Below are 17572 nucleotides of genomic sequence, written 5' to 3' on the forward strand. Positions count from 1 at the left end.
GTCCAGCCCGAACTGCCAAGCCATGCCTTCCCTGGACCGGAAACAAGCTTCTTAGGACCAGTTTCTGGCATTTCAGCCGTTTTCAGCCAGGCTTGCTTGAATCCAGTGACAAAGTGAGCAAGGGACTCATGTCTGAGCATACCCTGCCAACTTATGGCGAACAAAGAGGTACAAAAGGGGGTGGTGATGGACGGAGCATCAGAACCAATCAAACACTCACACCCAGTCAACCGATCTGGGTTTGATCCATCACCGTTCTTTAGCCCACTCTGCCACCCCAGTTCAGACATGGCCATATGCAAATCAGTTGACCCTGTGCCTCATGGGAACTGTCCAGCCCAAACTGCCAAGCCATGCCTTCCCTGGACCGGAAACAAGCTTCCTAGGACCGGTTTCTGGCATTTCAGCTGTCTTCAGCCAGGCTTGCTTGAATCCAGTGACAAAGTGAGCAAGGGACTCACGTCTGAGCATACCCTGCCAACTTATGGCGAACAAAGAGGTACAAAAGGGGGTGGTGATGGGCGGAGCATCAGAACCAATCAAACACTCACACGCAGTCAACAGATCTGGGTTTGATCCATCACCGTTCTTTAGCCCACTCTGCCACCCCAGTTCAGACATGGCCATATGCAAATCAGTCTGACCCTGTGCCTCATGGGAACAGTCCAGCCCGAACTGCCAAGCTATGCCTTCCGTGGACCGGAAACAAGCTTCCTAGGACCGGTTTCTGGCATTTCAGCCGTCTTCAGCCAGGCTTGCTTGAATCCAGTGACAAAGTGAGCAAGGGACTCACGTCTGAGCATACCCTGCCAACTTATGGCGAACAAAGAGGTACAAAAGGGGGTGGTGATGGACGGAGCATCAGAACCAATCAAACACTCACACCAAGTCAACAGATCTGGGTTTGATCCATCACCGTTCTTTAGCCCACTCTGCCACCCCAGTTCAGACATGGCCATATGCAAATCAGTCTGACCCTGTGCCTCATGGGAACAGTCCAGCCCGAACTGCCAAACCATGCCTTCCCTGGACCGGAAACAAGCTTACTAGGACTGGTTTCTGGCATTTCAGCCGTCTTCAGCCAGGCTTGCTTGAATCCAGTGACAAAGTGAGCAAGGGACTTACGTCTGAGCATACCCTGCCAACTTATGGCAAACAAAGAGGTACAAAAGGGGGTGGTGATGGACGGAGCATCAGAACCAATCAAACACTCACACCCAGTCAACAGATCTGGGTTTGATCCATCAACGTTCTTTAGCCCACTCTGCCACCCCAGTTCAGACATGGTCATATGCAAATCAGTCTTACCCTGTGCCTCATGGGAACAGTCCAGCCCAAACTGCCAAGCCATGCCTTCCCTGGACTGGAAACAAGCTTCCTAGGACCGGTTTCTGGTTTTTCAGCCGTCTTCAGCCAGGCTTGCTTGAATCCAGTGACAAAGTGAGCAAGGGACTCACGTCTGAGCATACCCTGCCAACTTATGGCGAACAAAGAGGTACAAAAGGGGGTGGTGATGGACAGAGCATCAGAACCAATCAAAAACTCACACCCAGTCAACAGATCTGGGTTTGATCCATTACCGTTCTTTAGCCCACTCTGCCACCCCAGTTCAGACATGGCCATATGGAAATCAGTCTGACCCTGTGCCTCATGGGAACAGTCCAGCCCGAACTGCCAAGCCATGCCTTCCCTGGACCGAAAACAAGCTTCCTCGGACCGGTTTCTGGCATTTCAGCCGTCTTCAGCCAGGCTTGCTTGAATCCAGTGACAAAGTGAGCAAGGGACTCACGTAAGAGCATACCCTGCCAACTTATGGCGAACAAAGAGGTACAAAAGGGGGTGGTGATGGACGGAGCATCAGAACCAATCAAACACTCACACCCAGTCAACAGATCTGGGCTTGATCCATCACCGTTCTGACATGGCTTGGCAGTTCGGGCTGGACTGTTCCCATGAGGCACAGGGTCAGACTGATTTGCATATGGCCATGTCTGAACTGGGGTGGCAGAGTGGGCTAAATAACGGTGATGGATCAAACCCAGTTTTGTTGACTGGGTGTGAGTGTTTGATTGGTTCTGATGCTGCGTCCAGCACCACCTCTTTTTGTACCTCATTACGATGTTGAGCAGAAAGTTTCCGCTCCACCCCATCTTGGATTTGGGAACTGACCGACTCGCGTTCGGCAGTTCCGCCCGAGGGAAATGGGGTGTGTGTGTAAAACCCTGCACCCTGTCGCAGACACCCCATTGTGCCTGCCACACAGTGCAGACTTTTACAGGGGGTCCCTTAGGTATCCCCTCGGCCCCCAACTGGAGACTTCAGGATGAAGGGGGCCCTGCTAGGGGCCCCAAAAGTCACTTTCTGATAGCCTTTTCGTGTCGGACAGGCCGACTCAGAAAGGCTGTTGGAAATCTGTCCATTGAGGTGCACGATGTGGTTCCGACCGACAAGAATACCCCGAGAGCTAGTTGGAACCGATTCTGGAAAGAACCTGCGGTTTCCTTTCCGACCGTGAACATCGTAATCGTCGAGCCGATTGTAAACCGACCGAGTTGGTCGGAAGGGTTTTGACGCGGTCTAGGAGATTCTGACTGCCGGGCAGAGGCTTTCCGCCCGACATCGTAATGAGCCCATTTGTTTTTTCGGCAGTGCCTGTGATGAAATGCTCAGCAAGCTGAAACAATGGGATAATTTTGTAGTCTTTAGATGTGGCTTATGCAAATCGACACTACTTAACCTGTGTTTTGACAAAGGAAAGAGAAGAAATGTATAGACTCTGTAGAAAATATACATAAAGATAATATGGCCAAAGCTGCAAATCATTCAAAGTTGTCACCATGGGCACTACAAGAGGAATAGCATAGAATAGCATGAAATATGGCATTATCCTTAGAGTTGTAAAATAAATGGAAATGTTGACCACAGTAGAAAAATCATGTTATATTGTTAATATTTATGCAAAAAATCATAATTTTGAACCATAAGGATTCTCAGGATTGCTCGCTGGCGACGACGCAGTGCTTAAGTGAATTAACATGCCAATAAAAATCAAATGGATTACATGTGTACATAAACAGCGGCAATATTTCTTTATATGTGTTGAGACAGAGGTTTTAGTCAAGGGTACGTCTAGTACCAAGTAATGGTTAAGGTAATACAGTAAAGTAGTTGAATTAGTAAACTATGTTTGAACCCTTTTCCAAGATATGAATGTAGACTTCTTCTCAACAAAAGAGACACTTTGTAGCTACCCCACTAAGGTTCTGCAAAGTCGTTTCAGCACCTGTGAATGGTCAGTGAATACCCAATAGAGTTGAATACGAAAGGCCAATGGCTCCAAATGAAACTCTCCCCAAAAAATCAGAGCTGTTTTGGTGAACTCGAATGACAGACAGCAGGTCATTTGCATTCAAACCTAGGAGGCTCTCTGATCTATCATTTCGACCAGTTCAATGACTATCCACATCTGCTGATATTTCCCTCCAATTGAAGTTTGGAGCATCTTCAAAAGCCTGTATAGTGCAGAAAAATTCCCTCTCACTCTGGTCCACCTGATTATTGAACTCACAAACTGAGTAGTTCCGGTGTATATGCGCTCCTAGAAGCTCTGAAACCCTCCAATCTTCAATAGAGAGTGTACGATTATGAAGCCCTTTTCAGGTGGTGTTCCTAAATTCTTGAATTTCCTATCCCATGCTATCCATTCTGATTCTCACTCTGTTCTCCAAATAGACCACAAATGTTGTTTATGGATAGCGACAAAGCAGCTGTCTTACGATAGGAGATCGTTTCCTGAATTATAGGTTCATAACCTTCCTAGAGGCACAGGAAACATTTGGTATAAGTGATGGTCAATTTTTAGAGTATGCCAAAATAGCATTCATAGAAAGAGGAGAGTGGCCAACGTCCCCAGATTCACCTGTGGCTAGGCAAATGATGGGGTCACTGTTGACATTGTCGAGATTCAAAAAAACGAATTAGTCCTTTATATAGGGTACTACGTGACGACACACCGGCTACACAGCTCAAGGCTCAAACAACATGGCAGGGGGTCCTAGATGAGCCACTCACGGATAAGGTGTGGGGATTTGTCTGAATGGGAGTGAAAATGACTTCAGCTTTAAAGTTGCACACTATAACTAGGTACATTTGACGTATTGAACTCCCACTTAAACTAACAGAAATATATCCCGGGGGATAGTTCAAGATGCCCTAAATGCCACTTCGAGAAAGCGGACTTTATCCATATTCCCGAGGCCTGCTGCATTATACAAAATTTCAGGAGGGAGGTAAAGACCAGTATACCTGGGGGGGGTGCGTGGGAAGGGGGCCAAAATGGTGATACACCCCAGTATGAGGTGTTGCTTGTTGGGACCACTAACTCAGCAGAATAAAGGGTGGGTTGGGCTGGGGTTTGTGCTTTTGGGATTGCTCCTTGCTTAGAGACGCTTCGCTAGCCACCGGCTAAAAATGATGTCTCTGATGCTTAGCAGTTGGGTCCCAGACATGGCGTAATGGGCAAGAGCAGAAGAGGTACATATGAGAAGAGCCTGACAAGATAAGAGTGGTAGATGAATTATTAGAATGGGCATCCATTAGATCACTTACGGATCCCCTCGTCCACAAGCAATAGGCTGCCGTAAGAGGACATGAGATTATGCAGCCCAACAACATTTATAGAACTCTTACTGAAATGATGGGGGATGATGGGACAAAGAAGGCCCCTTGAATTGGAGGACAGCAACTGCAGGAAAATACACAGGGGTCGTCAGCAGAGGGGTTTGTAGCTTTTTTTAAAGTTCCACTTGGATTCTGTGTCAAATACACACGATTATTACTACTATTGTAAATACGGAATGTGTGAATTTGGGTTCCTACCACTATTTTTTCTTTTGTAATTTATCTTGCTAAGTATAAAGACTCCCTATATGGTTAACTGGCCGATAAATGTTGCTGGAAGTGTACGTATCCACGTTTTTAAAAAGGTTTTGATGCTGCGAGTCAGACTAGTCTCTATAAAGATTCTAAAATAAATAAATATTATAATTGTGTAGGAAAATGCCTTATTTTGTTATTAATTGTGGTTTTAAATAAAATCGTTTTATGAATGTATTTTTTTATTGAAATCATAACGTACAAAAATTAAGTAAAATGTAAGTAATTGGGGTTATTGTATGATATATCTAAAAGCCCCATAGAACAAATAAAAGCCATACAATAAAACCCAACCCTATTTAACTGAAGTGTTTTGTGGTGAAAAGTCTGTAGTTGTGGAAATCCCTGCGCCCCATGCTGGGCAGAGCATTATCCTCTGTCGCTGGATTACCAAGCCTGCCTGTATTTCTCCAGTAGAACAGCTAGAGAGCAGTGCAGGGAACAAAACACACAGAAGAAAAGAGCGAGCCATTCCCACAGCCCAGTGCATTCAGGAGCACTGAAATCTCCCTTCCTGTTTTGAGAAGCGCTGGGAACTGTACATGGTATATTGTGAAGGCACATTGAGTGACTGGCCCTGGAAGGATACGCGCGGGGGCTGCCGTTCTTTTCGTCCCGGTTCCCGTGTTTTCGGGGGATTCTTTTCCCTAGCCTGGAGAGGAAAAAAAGAAGATTTTATTTTTGTCCCTTTTCTCGCCTGCCTCTCCTCCTCCCCCCTTCCCCTCTCCCATGGCGGAGACAAAAATCATTTACCACATAGACGAAGAAGAGACGCCTTATCTGGTGAAGCTGCCTGTCTCCCCGGAAAAAGTCACTTTGTCAGATTTTAAAAATGTCCTCACCAACCGCCCGGTGCACAGCTACAAATTCTTCTTCAAATCCATGGACCAGGATTTCGGGTGAGCGTTGCACTTGCTACTGTTTTTGAATCTGCCTGTATTTGTCTTTGTGCTCTATACGAGGGGGAGGAAAAGGGAGCAGGAATTTTTGCAAAGTGTCCAGTGTCCTTATGCACCGTCTACAAACTGGGGGCAGGGGTAGTGTGTCTGCTTGCTTGCAGTCTGGAACAGCTTTGGTGGGGGGTGCGGGGGCTAAACACCTGTTTTTTCCCTTAATGTGTTCACTTTTATAAGGGAAAGCAACTCACCATCATTCGTGCTGTCATTACGTTGCTTTTTTTTTTAAAGATTAATATTAGTATTCGTATTCGTGTATACATGGTTGCGCGGTTTGTGGACGATAATGAAAGTAAACAACGTTTCTCTTAATTTGTTTGTGTTTATGTGTTTTTTTAAACATTTGCAACGGCAGGTGCATGGCCATACAATCTATGACCGTGGTTGTTTATGGTTCATGTATTATTAATGTATAATATGGCACCTTTTTAGCTAGTCTGTTCACTTACATTGCAGCGAGTCTGCCATGTGCAGTATTTACATTTTCTGTATTTAAATATGTCAGCCCTGTATGCATGTGTATATGCGCCGTGGTACACAAATCCATTTAAGGACCCCATTATTCTTCGACTCGAGGCAGACTGTCCATCGTAATAAATCTTTTATTTTTGGGCAAAATCCGTTTTGGATATTTTTTGACAATATTGTGAGCATTTGTGAACTTGGAAATTGTGACAGGAAATAAACAATAGTCGTCCCTGAAAAACATAAGACACTGAAGCCAGGCCCCAGTCCAATCTACCTCCCACTCCATTCAAGGGAAACAGCTGTCAAACGGGGACGTCTTTTGTTATAGCGACGGCGTATTCTGTTAAATGTGGCAGCGAGAGGCGTGGGCCAGGAAAGCGGAATTAATGCAGACTTCACAATAACAAAAAGGCAATTTTTGGCTATGCAAACAAAATTTGTGTCACCCTCGGGGTATCACAACAGCGCCTGAACTTTGTATCACACTCCCCTTTCGTTTACGTTTCTGGAGTGAGATTTTAGCAGGCTATGGTTGCCATCTTGCTTACTGTTTAAAAATCCACAGCCTGGCTTATTTTCATAGAAACAGAATATGGAAATTACGGTAGCTTGCTGAGGGGGTCTGCATGCCTGTGTCTAACAGAAAGTGCCAGATTTCCGGCGGTGTCAAAGCTTCCTTCCCGCCTCCCTTTCCCCTTCCTGACAAGCTTCCTCCGCCCTCTTACACCGTCTGCTGTCATATATGGCTAAGAAAAAAACACAGAGCTACGGAGGAAAATGTGACCTAAAAGGCATTTGTTCCCCCCTTTCCGACTTAAATACCATTTTGGAAGTGAGGTGAAAAGTCACTAAGCCACAATACCTCCAGCTCCACCCCCAACGCCCTCTAGCCCTGCCTCCACGGCCTAAAATGTTATATAATATGCCATTTGCTGAGAGATTTTCATATTTTGTTTTTTTCCCAGCGTTTTGGAGGGTGGCTCCGCCTTCTCTCCCTCGGGGATGTCTCATTTGTGTTGCTCCCTTTGGTCGGGCTTAGTTCTTTACGGCAGGTGGAGTGGACTCCTCTCCTTTGCCGGTGGGCGATGGGAGCGTACCATTCGCACAGCATGGGGGTGATCCCCTGTAATGTTCCTGGCGACAGGCAGGAACAGTGCAGGGGCGGCCGGTGTCCTCGGCAAGCCCTGTATCAGCTGGCACTGCCGACACAAACAAACATGGCGGTGCTCCTCGGGGCAGGGGTGGGACATGGGAGGAGGCAGCTGTCAGACCAGCAGGCTCTGGGCAAACCTCTGGCGTGTGGTGCTTTTCTCGGCACCTGCACCATGGGAGCGCAGTCAAATACCTGCAAAGCAACCTGCAAAGCAGCCCGAGATCAGTAATGTTTGAAACACCCCTAACCAAGTCAGATTTTCCAACAGCATTTCGCTCTCTGGGATTTTTTGGGGTCCAAGTGAAATAATGAATTCCATAAATGTAACGCGCTCGTGGCTTTATAAAGCAGGGTTAGGTGAAAATATCACTCACGACCTAAGGCCCATTGAAAGATTTGCAAAGTGCTCTATCTACAACATTCTCTCCGACGAGGCCTGCTGGCCCTTTTAGTGCAACCCATGAAAGCGCAGGAATAGAAACCAAGGTCAACCTGGGTTACCACCTGGCCAATATAAACCAGGACTCTGGAGACATTTCAAACCAAGAATAGCTGGTTCTAAACCATAATATTTCAAGTACTGTCTTTTCAGTGGAAACCAAATGCATTCTGGGTGTTGTAGTTTTGGTTTGCCTCCGTTGAACTCATTTGAATAATACACCTGAGAGCAATGAATTGTAAGTTTAAAGCGCAGGACTGGAAACAGTGTCTGTGATGACTGTAGTGTTGTGGGCCCTGGGCCCAAATGCTACAAATAACTGACACAGACACAGCGTGGTAGGGTACTGGAACTGGCCTGGGCACGAGCGCCCAGTCCCTTTTATTATCAGGGTCATCTGACTGGTGACGCCTGTGATGGGTGGGTGTTAGTGGGGGTGAAAACACTAGAACGTGTCCAGCCGGACACTACAATGACATTCAGTGAGGTGGTCACCCTAAAAGCGGGGTAATTTGAGATCTAGTGCACAAGCATATATGTTTCAAATAAGCATAGTTGCGATTTATGTATGACTAAGCAGTCCTGACTTTTGCCCAGCGTCTTTCCTTTTTATATCATGTATCTCTTTACTCATTGTAAGTATAGATATAAAATCTTCACTTGCCAGCACTTCTAAACATTTTATTAGCCAAAAGTTGGTGAATTTTAGCTTTTCTTTGCGCAAAAATCATTACACTTCAGTGCAAGTAAACAGGGAAATCAAATTCCTGCTTTTTTCTCCATCTCATCTATTCTCAGATATTGGCATGTATGGTAAATTCCCACCTCACAAAATGCTGACAACTAAAATGCCAGGACTAGCTAAAAAGTGTCAAACATGGTCATGGGACCATTGGGCAGCTGTGAGGATCCTTAGCAGTCTACACCAGTGGTATTTGGGAATTAAATGAACAATAAGTATCCTGTAAGGAATCTAAATATTGGGGAATTGGAACCAAATGTGAATCATATCCACTCTTATTAGCGGCATGCTTCATCATTGGGTCTCATCCTTTCCCCTATAAACTAGGATGGACTCAACCGCAGGGGAAGCACTTTAGATATTATTCTAAATGGTTTTCTTTTAATATATGAACAAAAACACCTGCGGACCTTTCAGGTCTCCCTTTAATTTGGGCCCCCCATGGAGGATTAAAACCAATATATCTCAATGTTTTGGGATATTTTTGTCCCTGCACTCCCTTGGTAGTCAACATGTTATAGCCTTTTCATTGACCACTAGAGGTCCTTGGCTTTCGTCAAAACCAATATAACACCCCTATTGATATGTCATAACAATGACTCATTTTCAGTTAGGAAGAAGAAAGCATATTTGTTCAATAAAATCTATTTCTACTTTTAAAAGCATTGTCATGAAATATTAGAGTAAAAAATTTTGACATTTGGATGGGTTTGATTTACTACTCCCATTCCGATGTTAGCAACAGTAGGGAAAGTATTGGATTTTTAAAAATCAAAAGTATCTATTAAACTACGAAACATATTTACATAATTATCTAATTAACAAATTAAAATGAATACAATCTGCATAGTCAATTAAAATATAAATATTTAAAATACTTCCCACTCCATTCCCCTACAAACCCAACAAGTCTTAAACAATTGACATAAAATAAAAAAAAACGTAACATTTATTACCAAATCAATAAAAACAACTCTAAAGAAGTTAAACTTGCTTAACCATAAAATAATATCACATTTTAACAGAAAAACGAATACAACTCAACTAAATAATTCTAATGTTACTCTTGTGTTATTGATTCTTTGAAATCCTTTTGAATGTTTTTTAAGTGTTCCTCACTTCTACCCACTTTTATTGGCAGGGATCAGCATTCTTTTGATTATATTTAAATTTCTGCTCCTTTATGTTATCTTTTTGATTTCAAATTTAGATCCAGTAATTTTAGTGATCATAACCCTCTATCAATTTCTTTAACTTGGGGCCCCTGCTAACACATGCAAGATTACGTTTACCCTAGGTCTGAACTTATCCATGGTCAAGGTCGCAGGTTTCACATGGCCAATTTATTTCTAGAAGATTTTTCTAAAATTTCAATTTCAGGTTGCTTGCACAGATTTTTTTTAATTGTCCTTATATCGACTCTTTACTTTTTTGACATTTCATTCTTTTGACGTAATTTGCTTCCATATACAAATACCTATAATTATTCCTTGCAAATGCAACTCGAATAACTCCCCTTAGTGGTTTGATCATGCTTGTTCTTTTTCCCATTGTAAGCATATAGCTGCCTTTAAACAAATGATCCACTTTTGCAATGAAGTATCCTTCAGTAGACTTAATATAAGAAGGCCATTAAAGATAGAAGAGTGGGTATTGGTGGGTAGAATTGATTAAATTAGACTTGTGCATGAAAATATAGTAGTGTTTTTTTAGGCTGTTCATAACTTTTCCCATTTGACTCTCCCTCTGTTGGTTCTTATTTCCAGGCAGATATTTGGGTTTGGAATTTTTCTGGTGTTCATGCCGATACCTCGACCAGTCTTTACAGGGATAATTTTTTCTTCATTAGAGGCGGGCACTGGGATTTTCTTTACCTGTGCAGAAGCGTCAGAGGCGATACCTAAAAGTCCAAAGGGCAAGGCATCTGATCCTGATATATATTAGCACAGCCTATTCTTCGGGGCGGCTCTCTTTACTACAACTTTAAAAGCTGCTGTTCAGTCCAGTTTACCCCCCTCTTGGTCATAATCCTGATAGTTCCAGTTATAAAAAAGAAAATAAACTTGACTGCCTTTGTTATAGGCTAATTTCCTTAATCAACCTCATAATGTACATACTGGGCCATATTCCCTTGGATAAACTTACTTGTTGGTCTGGTGTAAATCTTATCATGACTGACTTACAGTGTGGTTTGAGAGCAGGTTTAGGTACTATTGATCAGTGTTTGAACCTGCACCTTATTAGTCATATTAGTTTGGCCTTCAACCATTTTAATCAAAGTAAACTCTGGCCCATTATGCTTTCTGTAGGGTTAGGTACTGACATTGTCAAATCAAATCAAATTTAGCTTTATTCGGTTTTCAATTTTGCACACAGAAAAACCATAAAAGCACAAATTTTACAGTACCATATCACAATTATTGAACAATAGTCATTAAAAAGTTAATTTAAAAACGTGGAAACAGTTTTATCATCTCATATTGTCACTATTATACAATAATTATAAAAGGGAATTAATAGAACAAAGTTAAAACAAGATTTACAGGTTTGTGAGTGTTTAAAAGTTAAGGCCTGGGTCCGTATTTCATAGAGGGACCAAGTTCAGAAGTATTTCCTACATCTGATCGTACATTTCAAGAATAAAATGATTTTTCTTACAAGACGTTCATTATCTAAAAACTGCAATGCAAGGAGAGTCGGACAACATTGCCTCATATCTCAAATTCTCACTATGTAAACAAGACAAAATTACAGTTTTTAAAAATGGTTGAGAATTAAGACCTGGAAGCATATTTTTAAAGGTGGGACAATGTTCATAGATGTTTCCTGCATTGAATCGTGCGTTTCAAAAATACAACAATGTTTCTTACAGAACATTCATTATCTAAAAACTGCCGTGCAAGAAGGGCCGGACGACATTGCCTCATACCCCAAATTTTCAAGATGGGTTTAATCCACCTCGTCCTCAGCACTCGATAACATTTACCAAATAATACTATATGGATTGTTAATTGGGGTGAGACTCCGTTGTAAGGACAATTTGGTTAGGTTAGTTTATGGTCGGAAAACTTACCAAACGATGAAATACATCAAGTCTGAGGTGTGTGAGACATTGTCAATGTTCTGCATGACCTCCAATCGAACTTTACTGCTAGAGTGAGATATAGAGAAGGTACTGTACTGAATCTTTTAATCTTAATAGGAGAGGTTCGGGGGGGGGGGGCGTTATCAAGTGTGTATATTGGCACCCTTTCTTTTTACGTTATACCTTAATCTACTGGGGAAAGCCTGTATTTCTGAAGGGCAAGATATGCCTTTTGTAGACAATCACCCTATTCCAGCACTAATGTGTGCTGGCAGTGCTGTCATACTATCTAGAATGTCAGTATTCATCACTGGGGATACCCAGTAACGTGCAGAACCTTGGGACTATTGCATTAAACGAACAGTGGTTCTGCCACAACATACTTTGATAAGTGTGTTGTGGCAGAACCGCGGTTCGTTTAATACTATCTAGAATGGCTACCAGCCTTCAACAATTGTTTACCCTAGGTCTGAACTTATCCATGGTCAAGGTCGCAGGTTTCACATGGCCAATTTATTTCTAGAAGATTTTTCTAAAATTTCAATTTCAGGTTGCTTGCACAGATTTTTTTTAATTGTCCTTATATCGACTCTTTACTTTTTTGACATTTCATTCTTTTGACGTAATTTGCTTCCATATACAAATACCTATAATTATTCCTTGCAAATGCAACTCGAATAACTCCCCTTAGTGGTTTGATCATGCTTGTTCTTTTTCCCATTGTAAGCATATAGCTGCCTTTAAACAAATGATCCACTTTTGCAATGAAGTATCCTTCAGTAGACTTAATATAAGAAGGCCATTAAAGATAGAAGAGTGGGTATTGGTGGGTAGAATTGATTAAATTAGACTTGTGCATGAAAATATAGTAGTGTTTTTTTAGGCTGTTCATAACTTTTCCCATTTGACTCTCCCTCTGTTGGTTCTTATTTCCAGGCAGATATTTGGGTTTGGAATTTTTCTGGTGTTCATGCCGATACCTCGACCAGTCTTTACAGGGATAATTTTTTCTTCATTAGAGGCGGGCACTGGGATTTTCTTTACCTGTGCAGAAGCGTCAGAGGCGATACCTAAAAGTCCAAAGGGCAAGGCATCTGATCCTGATATATATTAGCACAGCCTATTCTTCGGGGCGGCTCTCTTTACTACAACTTTAAAAGCTGCTGTTCAGTCCAGTTTACCCCCCTCTTGGTCATAATCCTGATAGTTCCAGTTATAAAAAAGAAAATAAACTTGACTGCCTTTGTTATAGGCTAATTTCCTTAATCAACCTCATAATGTACATACTGGGCCATATTCCCTTGGATAAACTTACTTGTTGGTCTGGTGTAAATCTTATCATGACTGACTTACAGTGTGGTTTGAGAGCAGGTTTAGGTACTATTGATCAGTGTTTGAACCTGCACCTTATTAGTCATATTAGTTTGGCCTTCAACCATTTTAATCAAAGTAAACTCTGGCCCATTATGCTTTCTGTAGGGTTAGGTACTGACATTGTCAAATCAAATCAAATTTAGCTTTATTCGGTTTTCAATTTTGCACACAGAAAAACCATAAAAGCTCAAATTTTACAGTACCATATCACAATTATTGAACAATAGTCATTAAAAAGTTAATTTAAAAACGTGGAAACAGTTTTATCATCTCATATTGTCACTATTATACAATAATTATAAAAGGGAATTAATAGAACAAAGTTAAAACAAGATTTACAGGTTTGTGAGTGTTTAAAAGTTAAGGCCTGGGTCCGTATTTCATAAAGGGACCAAGTTCAGAATTATTTCCTACATCTGATCGTACATTTCAAGAATAAAATGATTTTTCTTACAAGACGTTCATTATCTAAAAACTGCAATGCAAGGAGAGTCGGACAACATTGCCTCATATCTCAAATTCTCACTATGTAAACAAGACAAAATTACAGTTTTTAAAAATGGTTGAGAATTAAGACCTGGAAGCATATTTTTAAAGGTGGGACAATGTTCATAGATGTTTCCTGCATTGAATCGTGCGTTTCAAAAATACAACAATGTTTCTTACAGAACATTCATTATCTAAAAACTGCCGTGCAAGAAGGGCCGGACGACATTGCCTCATACCCCAAATTTTCAAGATGGGTTTAATCCACCTCGTCCTCAGCACTCGATAACATTTACCAAATAATACTATATGGATTGTTAATTGGGGTGAGACTCCGTTGTAAGGACAATTTGGTTAGGTTAGTTTATGGTCGGAAAACTTACCAAACGATGAAATACATCAAGTCTGAGGTGTGTGAGACATTGTCAATGTTCTGCATGACCTCCAATCGAACTTTACTGCTAGAGTGAGATATAGAGAAGGTACTGTACTGAATCTTTTAATCTTAATAGGAGAGGTTCGGGGGGGGGGGGCGTTATCAAGTGTGTATATTGGCACCCTTTCTTTTTACGTTATACCTTAATCTACTGGGGAAAGCCTGTATTTCTGAAGGGCAAGATATGCCTTTTGTAGACAATCACCCTATTCCAGCACTAATGTGTGCTGGCAGTGCTGTCATACTATCTAGAATGTCAGTATTCATCACTGGGGATACCCAGTAACGTGCAGAACCTTGGGACTATTGCATTAAACGAACAGTGGTTCTGCCACAACATACTTTGATAAGTGTGTTGTGGCAGAACCGCGGTTCGTTTAATACTATCTAGAATGGCTACCAGCCTTCAACAATTGTTAGATTCTTTTGTATCATTTATGGACAGGTTAGAGCTAAGTACTAATTTTTCTAACTCACATATCGTGATGTTAGGCCCTCAATCTACTTAGTCCAGAGTTTTTAAACTCAAGGATTTTTCCTATGAGAAAATGTCCAATCCGTTTTCTAATCTGGGGTGCTTTTTGATGAATCTGATAATTGGACCAGTGTTTAATTTAGCAAAATACAACTATTGTGCAGATCCATTTCCTTACTATTTGATTTTGCCTCAAGGTTGGGTAATAAGCCCATCCAAGCTGTGAATACAATCTATCACAGTAAATATGTCACAATGCAGTATATGACTCTGTTGTTCGGGGCTACATGAACACACGTTATCTGCAAATAGAGGAAAATGTCTTTTTTACACTACTTTTATCTTTACCTCTTAGCTGTTCATCATATAATTTACATGAAGTTCTGGGCCAGGGATATATTGTAAAATAATTTTTTTAGAGTACTTTGATTTTGACCTCTTAGCTGTTAATCATATAATTTACATAAAGTTCTTGGTCAGGGACATATTGTTTCCCTCATTAAATTACACCAGCTTTTACTCTGTCTCTCTGCTTGGAACAAACCTAATGCTGACACAAGCAGAGCTAATTATCATGGATTGTCTCGGGCTGCATTGGCCTGTACAATTTGCTAGGCTCAACTATATCGGGCACTTTTTTGGACTTTGATCTGCCAAACCTGTTTTTAAGCCAGATCTAAGGTTGAAGCAGATCTACAACTGACTAGAACAGCCTTTTTATTTGGTAGATCTACCCTCAGAGAAGAATTTAAATTGAATAAATCAACTGTCAGATCTTATGTTCTCTGAAAAACAGTTCCCTATTTAGAATCTGATTTGACATTTGTGGTAACCTGTGGACCTTGTTTTTTTGGTGACCCATTCTAGAACAAATTTGTTCTAGAATGCACTGTTTTCAAAGTGTTCCTAAAGGTTGTTCGCATGTCTCTATTATTAGTCCTTGCCATTATGATTAGGCCTGGGCGGTAAATTCCGTTCCACTTGCCGAATTTGTAGAATTTGGGTAATTTTGCGTTCCGCGGAGAACGCGGAATCAGCAAAAATTCCGTGATCCGCAGCTTCGCGGAATTTTTTGCTTGTTCGCGCTTTTAAAATGCGCGTTCGCAAGATATTTCCCCACGAGCACGCAAATTGCATTCGCGAACAGGAAAAAAGCATCGCGAACGGGCTGAACAAGCAATTCGCGTGTTTGCGGAACTCTGCGTGCTCGCAGAGATTTTTTACCGTTTCGCAGAGCTTTGCGTAGCGCGCCTACGCAAATTCCGCCCACCCGTAATTATGATTCAATTGCTTCTCAGGACACTTTGCACTTTATTATATATTGTGGTTTGTATAAACAGCTACGTAAGGATTACCATGTTCTGCTACTTAAGAAACTGAATTTAACACCTGTTCGACCAGCTCTTATTTACTTGCAGATGTAGTCAGACCTGCATATTTTTTTGAGGTTCCCAGTTATCTAATAGGTCTTGTGATATCTACATTAAGCTTTTAGTTTTTGTATATGAAAGATAATTGTGATTATTTTGTGATTCAGACTTATCATTGACACTGTTATTGTCTTTATTCTTATTGTAACAGATTGTTTTTTTGTATATTATTCATCTGCTGTTTATTTTTTTATTATTCATCTGCTGTTTTATCTTTTGCAAAAAAGGAATGAAGATTTTATGAATTAATGAACTAAATAATTAACATTTTTAATGTAAAACTACATTTTAAAACAAGCAAATGGCAATGCCAGTTGGTTTGGCTTATACATGAACTCTCAAGCCAAACCGAAATATCTATGTAGGTTAATGACTGCCCTCCTACTATCTGTTCTATTGCCAGACAAAAAAGTCAACAGTTATCTAAGACACTTTAATAGCATGAAATTGTCATGCCTGAGCACGTGAAAGTTCAATATCAGGCAGGCGAATAAGTAAACAAAATGATCACAGCTATGCGGAGGGCAAGCATGTTTTTGTGGAAGCACACAACTTGTGCCCTATTGAAACATGTACTCCTGGCTCCCAACATTTGGGCGGAGCAAAAGCCCCACTCAGGTATGCTAAGATAATTGTCTGGCGACAGCTGCACTGTCAAGCAAGACCATCAGTCAAATATATTCTTTTCTTCTATATTCTGTCCCATAATATTCCTGACATCACAATATTATTATATCACAAAATAAAATGATGGACAAAGTGTTGAAACTTTTCAAATTGTCAGCCCCAATCACAGATCTGGGTTTAATCCATTGTTTTATTGCTTGCCATTTCACCCCAGTTTGAACCCAGCCATATGCAAATCAGTCTCAACCTTGCTCCTCAGAGAAACAGTCCAGCCTGAACTGCCAAGCCAAGTCTGCCCTGGACCAGAAACAAAAATTCAAAGTGGGGGGGGGGGGGGGGGGGGGTAGTGAGCAATAGGCCGATGGATTTAACCCAGATCTCTTGCCTCTGGATGAGTGGTTGAAAAGTTTCAGCGCTCAGTCCATCGTCATGTTGTGTTTGCTATGTTCACCCTATGTAGCCAAGGGTATGCCCAGACTTGCTCATGGTGCCACTGGATTCAAGTTAGCCTGGCTGATGAGTGTTTAGACCCCGAAACTGGCCCCAAGATCTTTGTTTATGGTCTAGGGAGGACCTGGCCTGGCCGTTTGGGTTGGACTGGTCCCATGAGGAGCAGGGCTAAAACTGATTTGCATATGTTTGGGTCCAAACTGGGGTGTCATAGTGAGCAAAAGAACAATGGATTTAACCCAGATCTCTTGACTAAGGGCGAGTGGCTGAAAAGTTTCAGCACTCCAGCCATCATCTTGTGTCTGCTATCACAACATTGTTAACATGACATTTGTGTGTCATGATTATTTTTCCATGATAATTTGTTGTAATACCTTTTAAAATATTGCCACTCTACTGGTGTGAAGCACAGTTCCTTGCTCTTGCTTCTACTACACATTCAATGTCTGTCTACCCAAATATTGTCTGTTGGCCATGGAGATAGCGAGAGCTCTCAGCTGTCAGGTTGTGAGACCC

The 17572-nt window shown here is 41.7% G+C and overlaps 1 protein-coding gene across 3 annotated transcripts in view; it reads left to right on the forward strand.

Annotated features, from left to right (window-relative positions):
• The first annotated feature begins 5383 nt into the window (after window positions 1-5383).
• Window positions 5384-17572, forward strand: part of DVL1 (dishevelled segment polarity protein 1) — a 693343-nt gene continuing 681154 nt past the window's right edge. For 2 of the 3 annotated variants that reach the window (XM_085609591.1, XM_085609595.1), the window contains exon 1: window positions 5384-5834. In XM_085609591.1, the coding sequence (XP_085465717.1) occupies window positions 5665-5834 (170 nt within the window). In that variant the 5' untranslated portion in view covers window positions 5384-5664. The remainder of the gene's footprint in view (window positions 5835-17572) is intronic. The other variant, XM_085609592.1, reaches the window with a different exon arrangement.

Source organism: Triturus cristatus, chromosome 1_2 (assembly GCF_964204655.1).
Source record: "Triturus cristatus chromosome 1_2, aTriCri1.1, whole genome shotgun sequence".
NCBI classification, from domain to species: domain Eukaryota; kingdom Metazoa; phylum Chordata; class Amphibia; order Caudata; family Salamandridae; genus Triturus; species Triturus cristatus.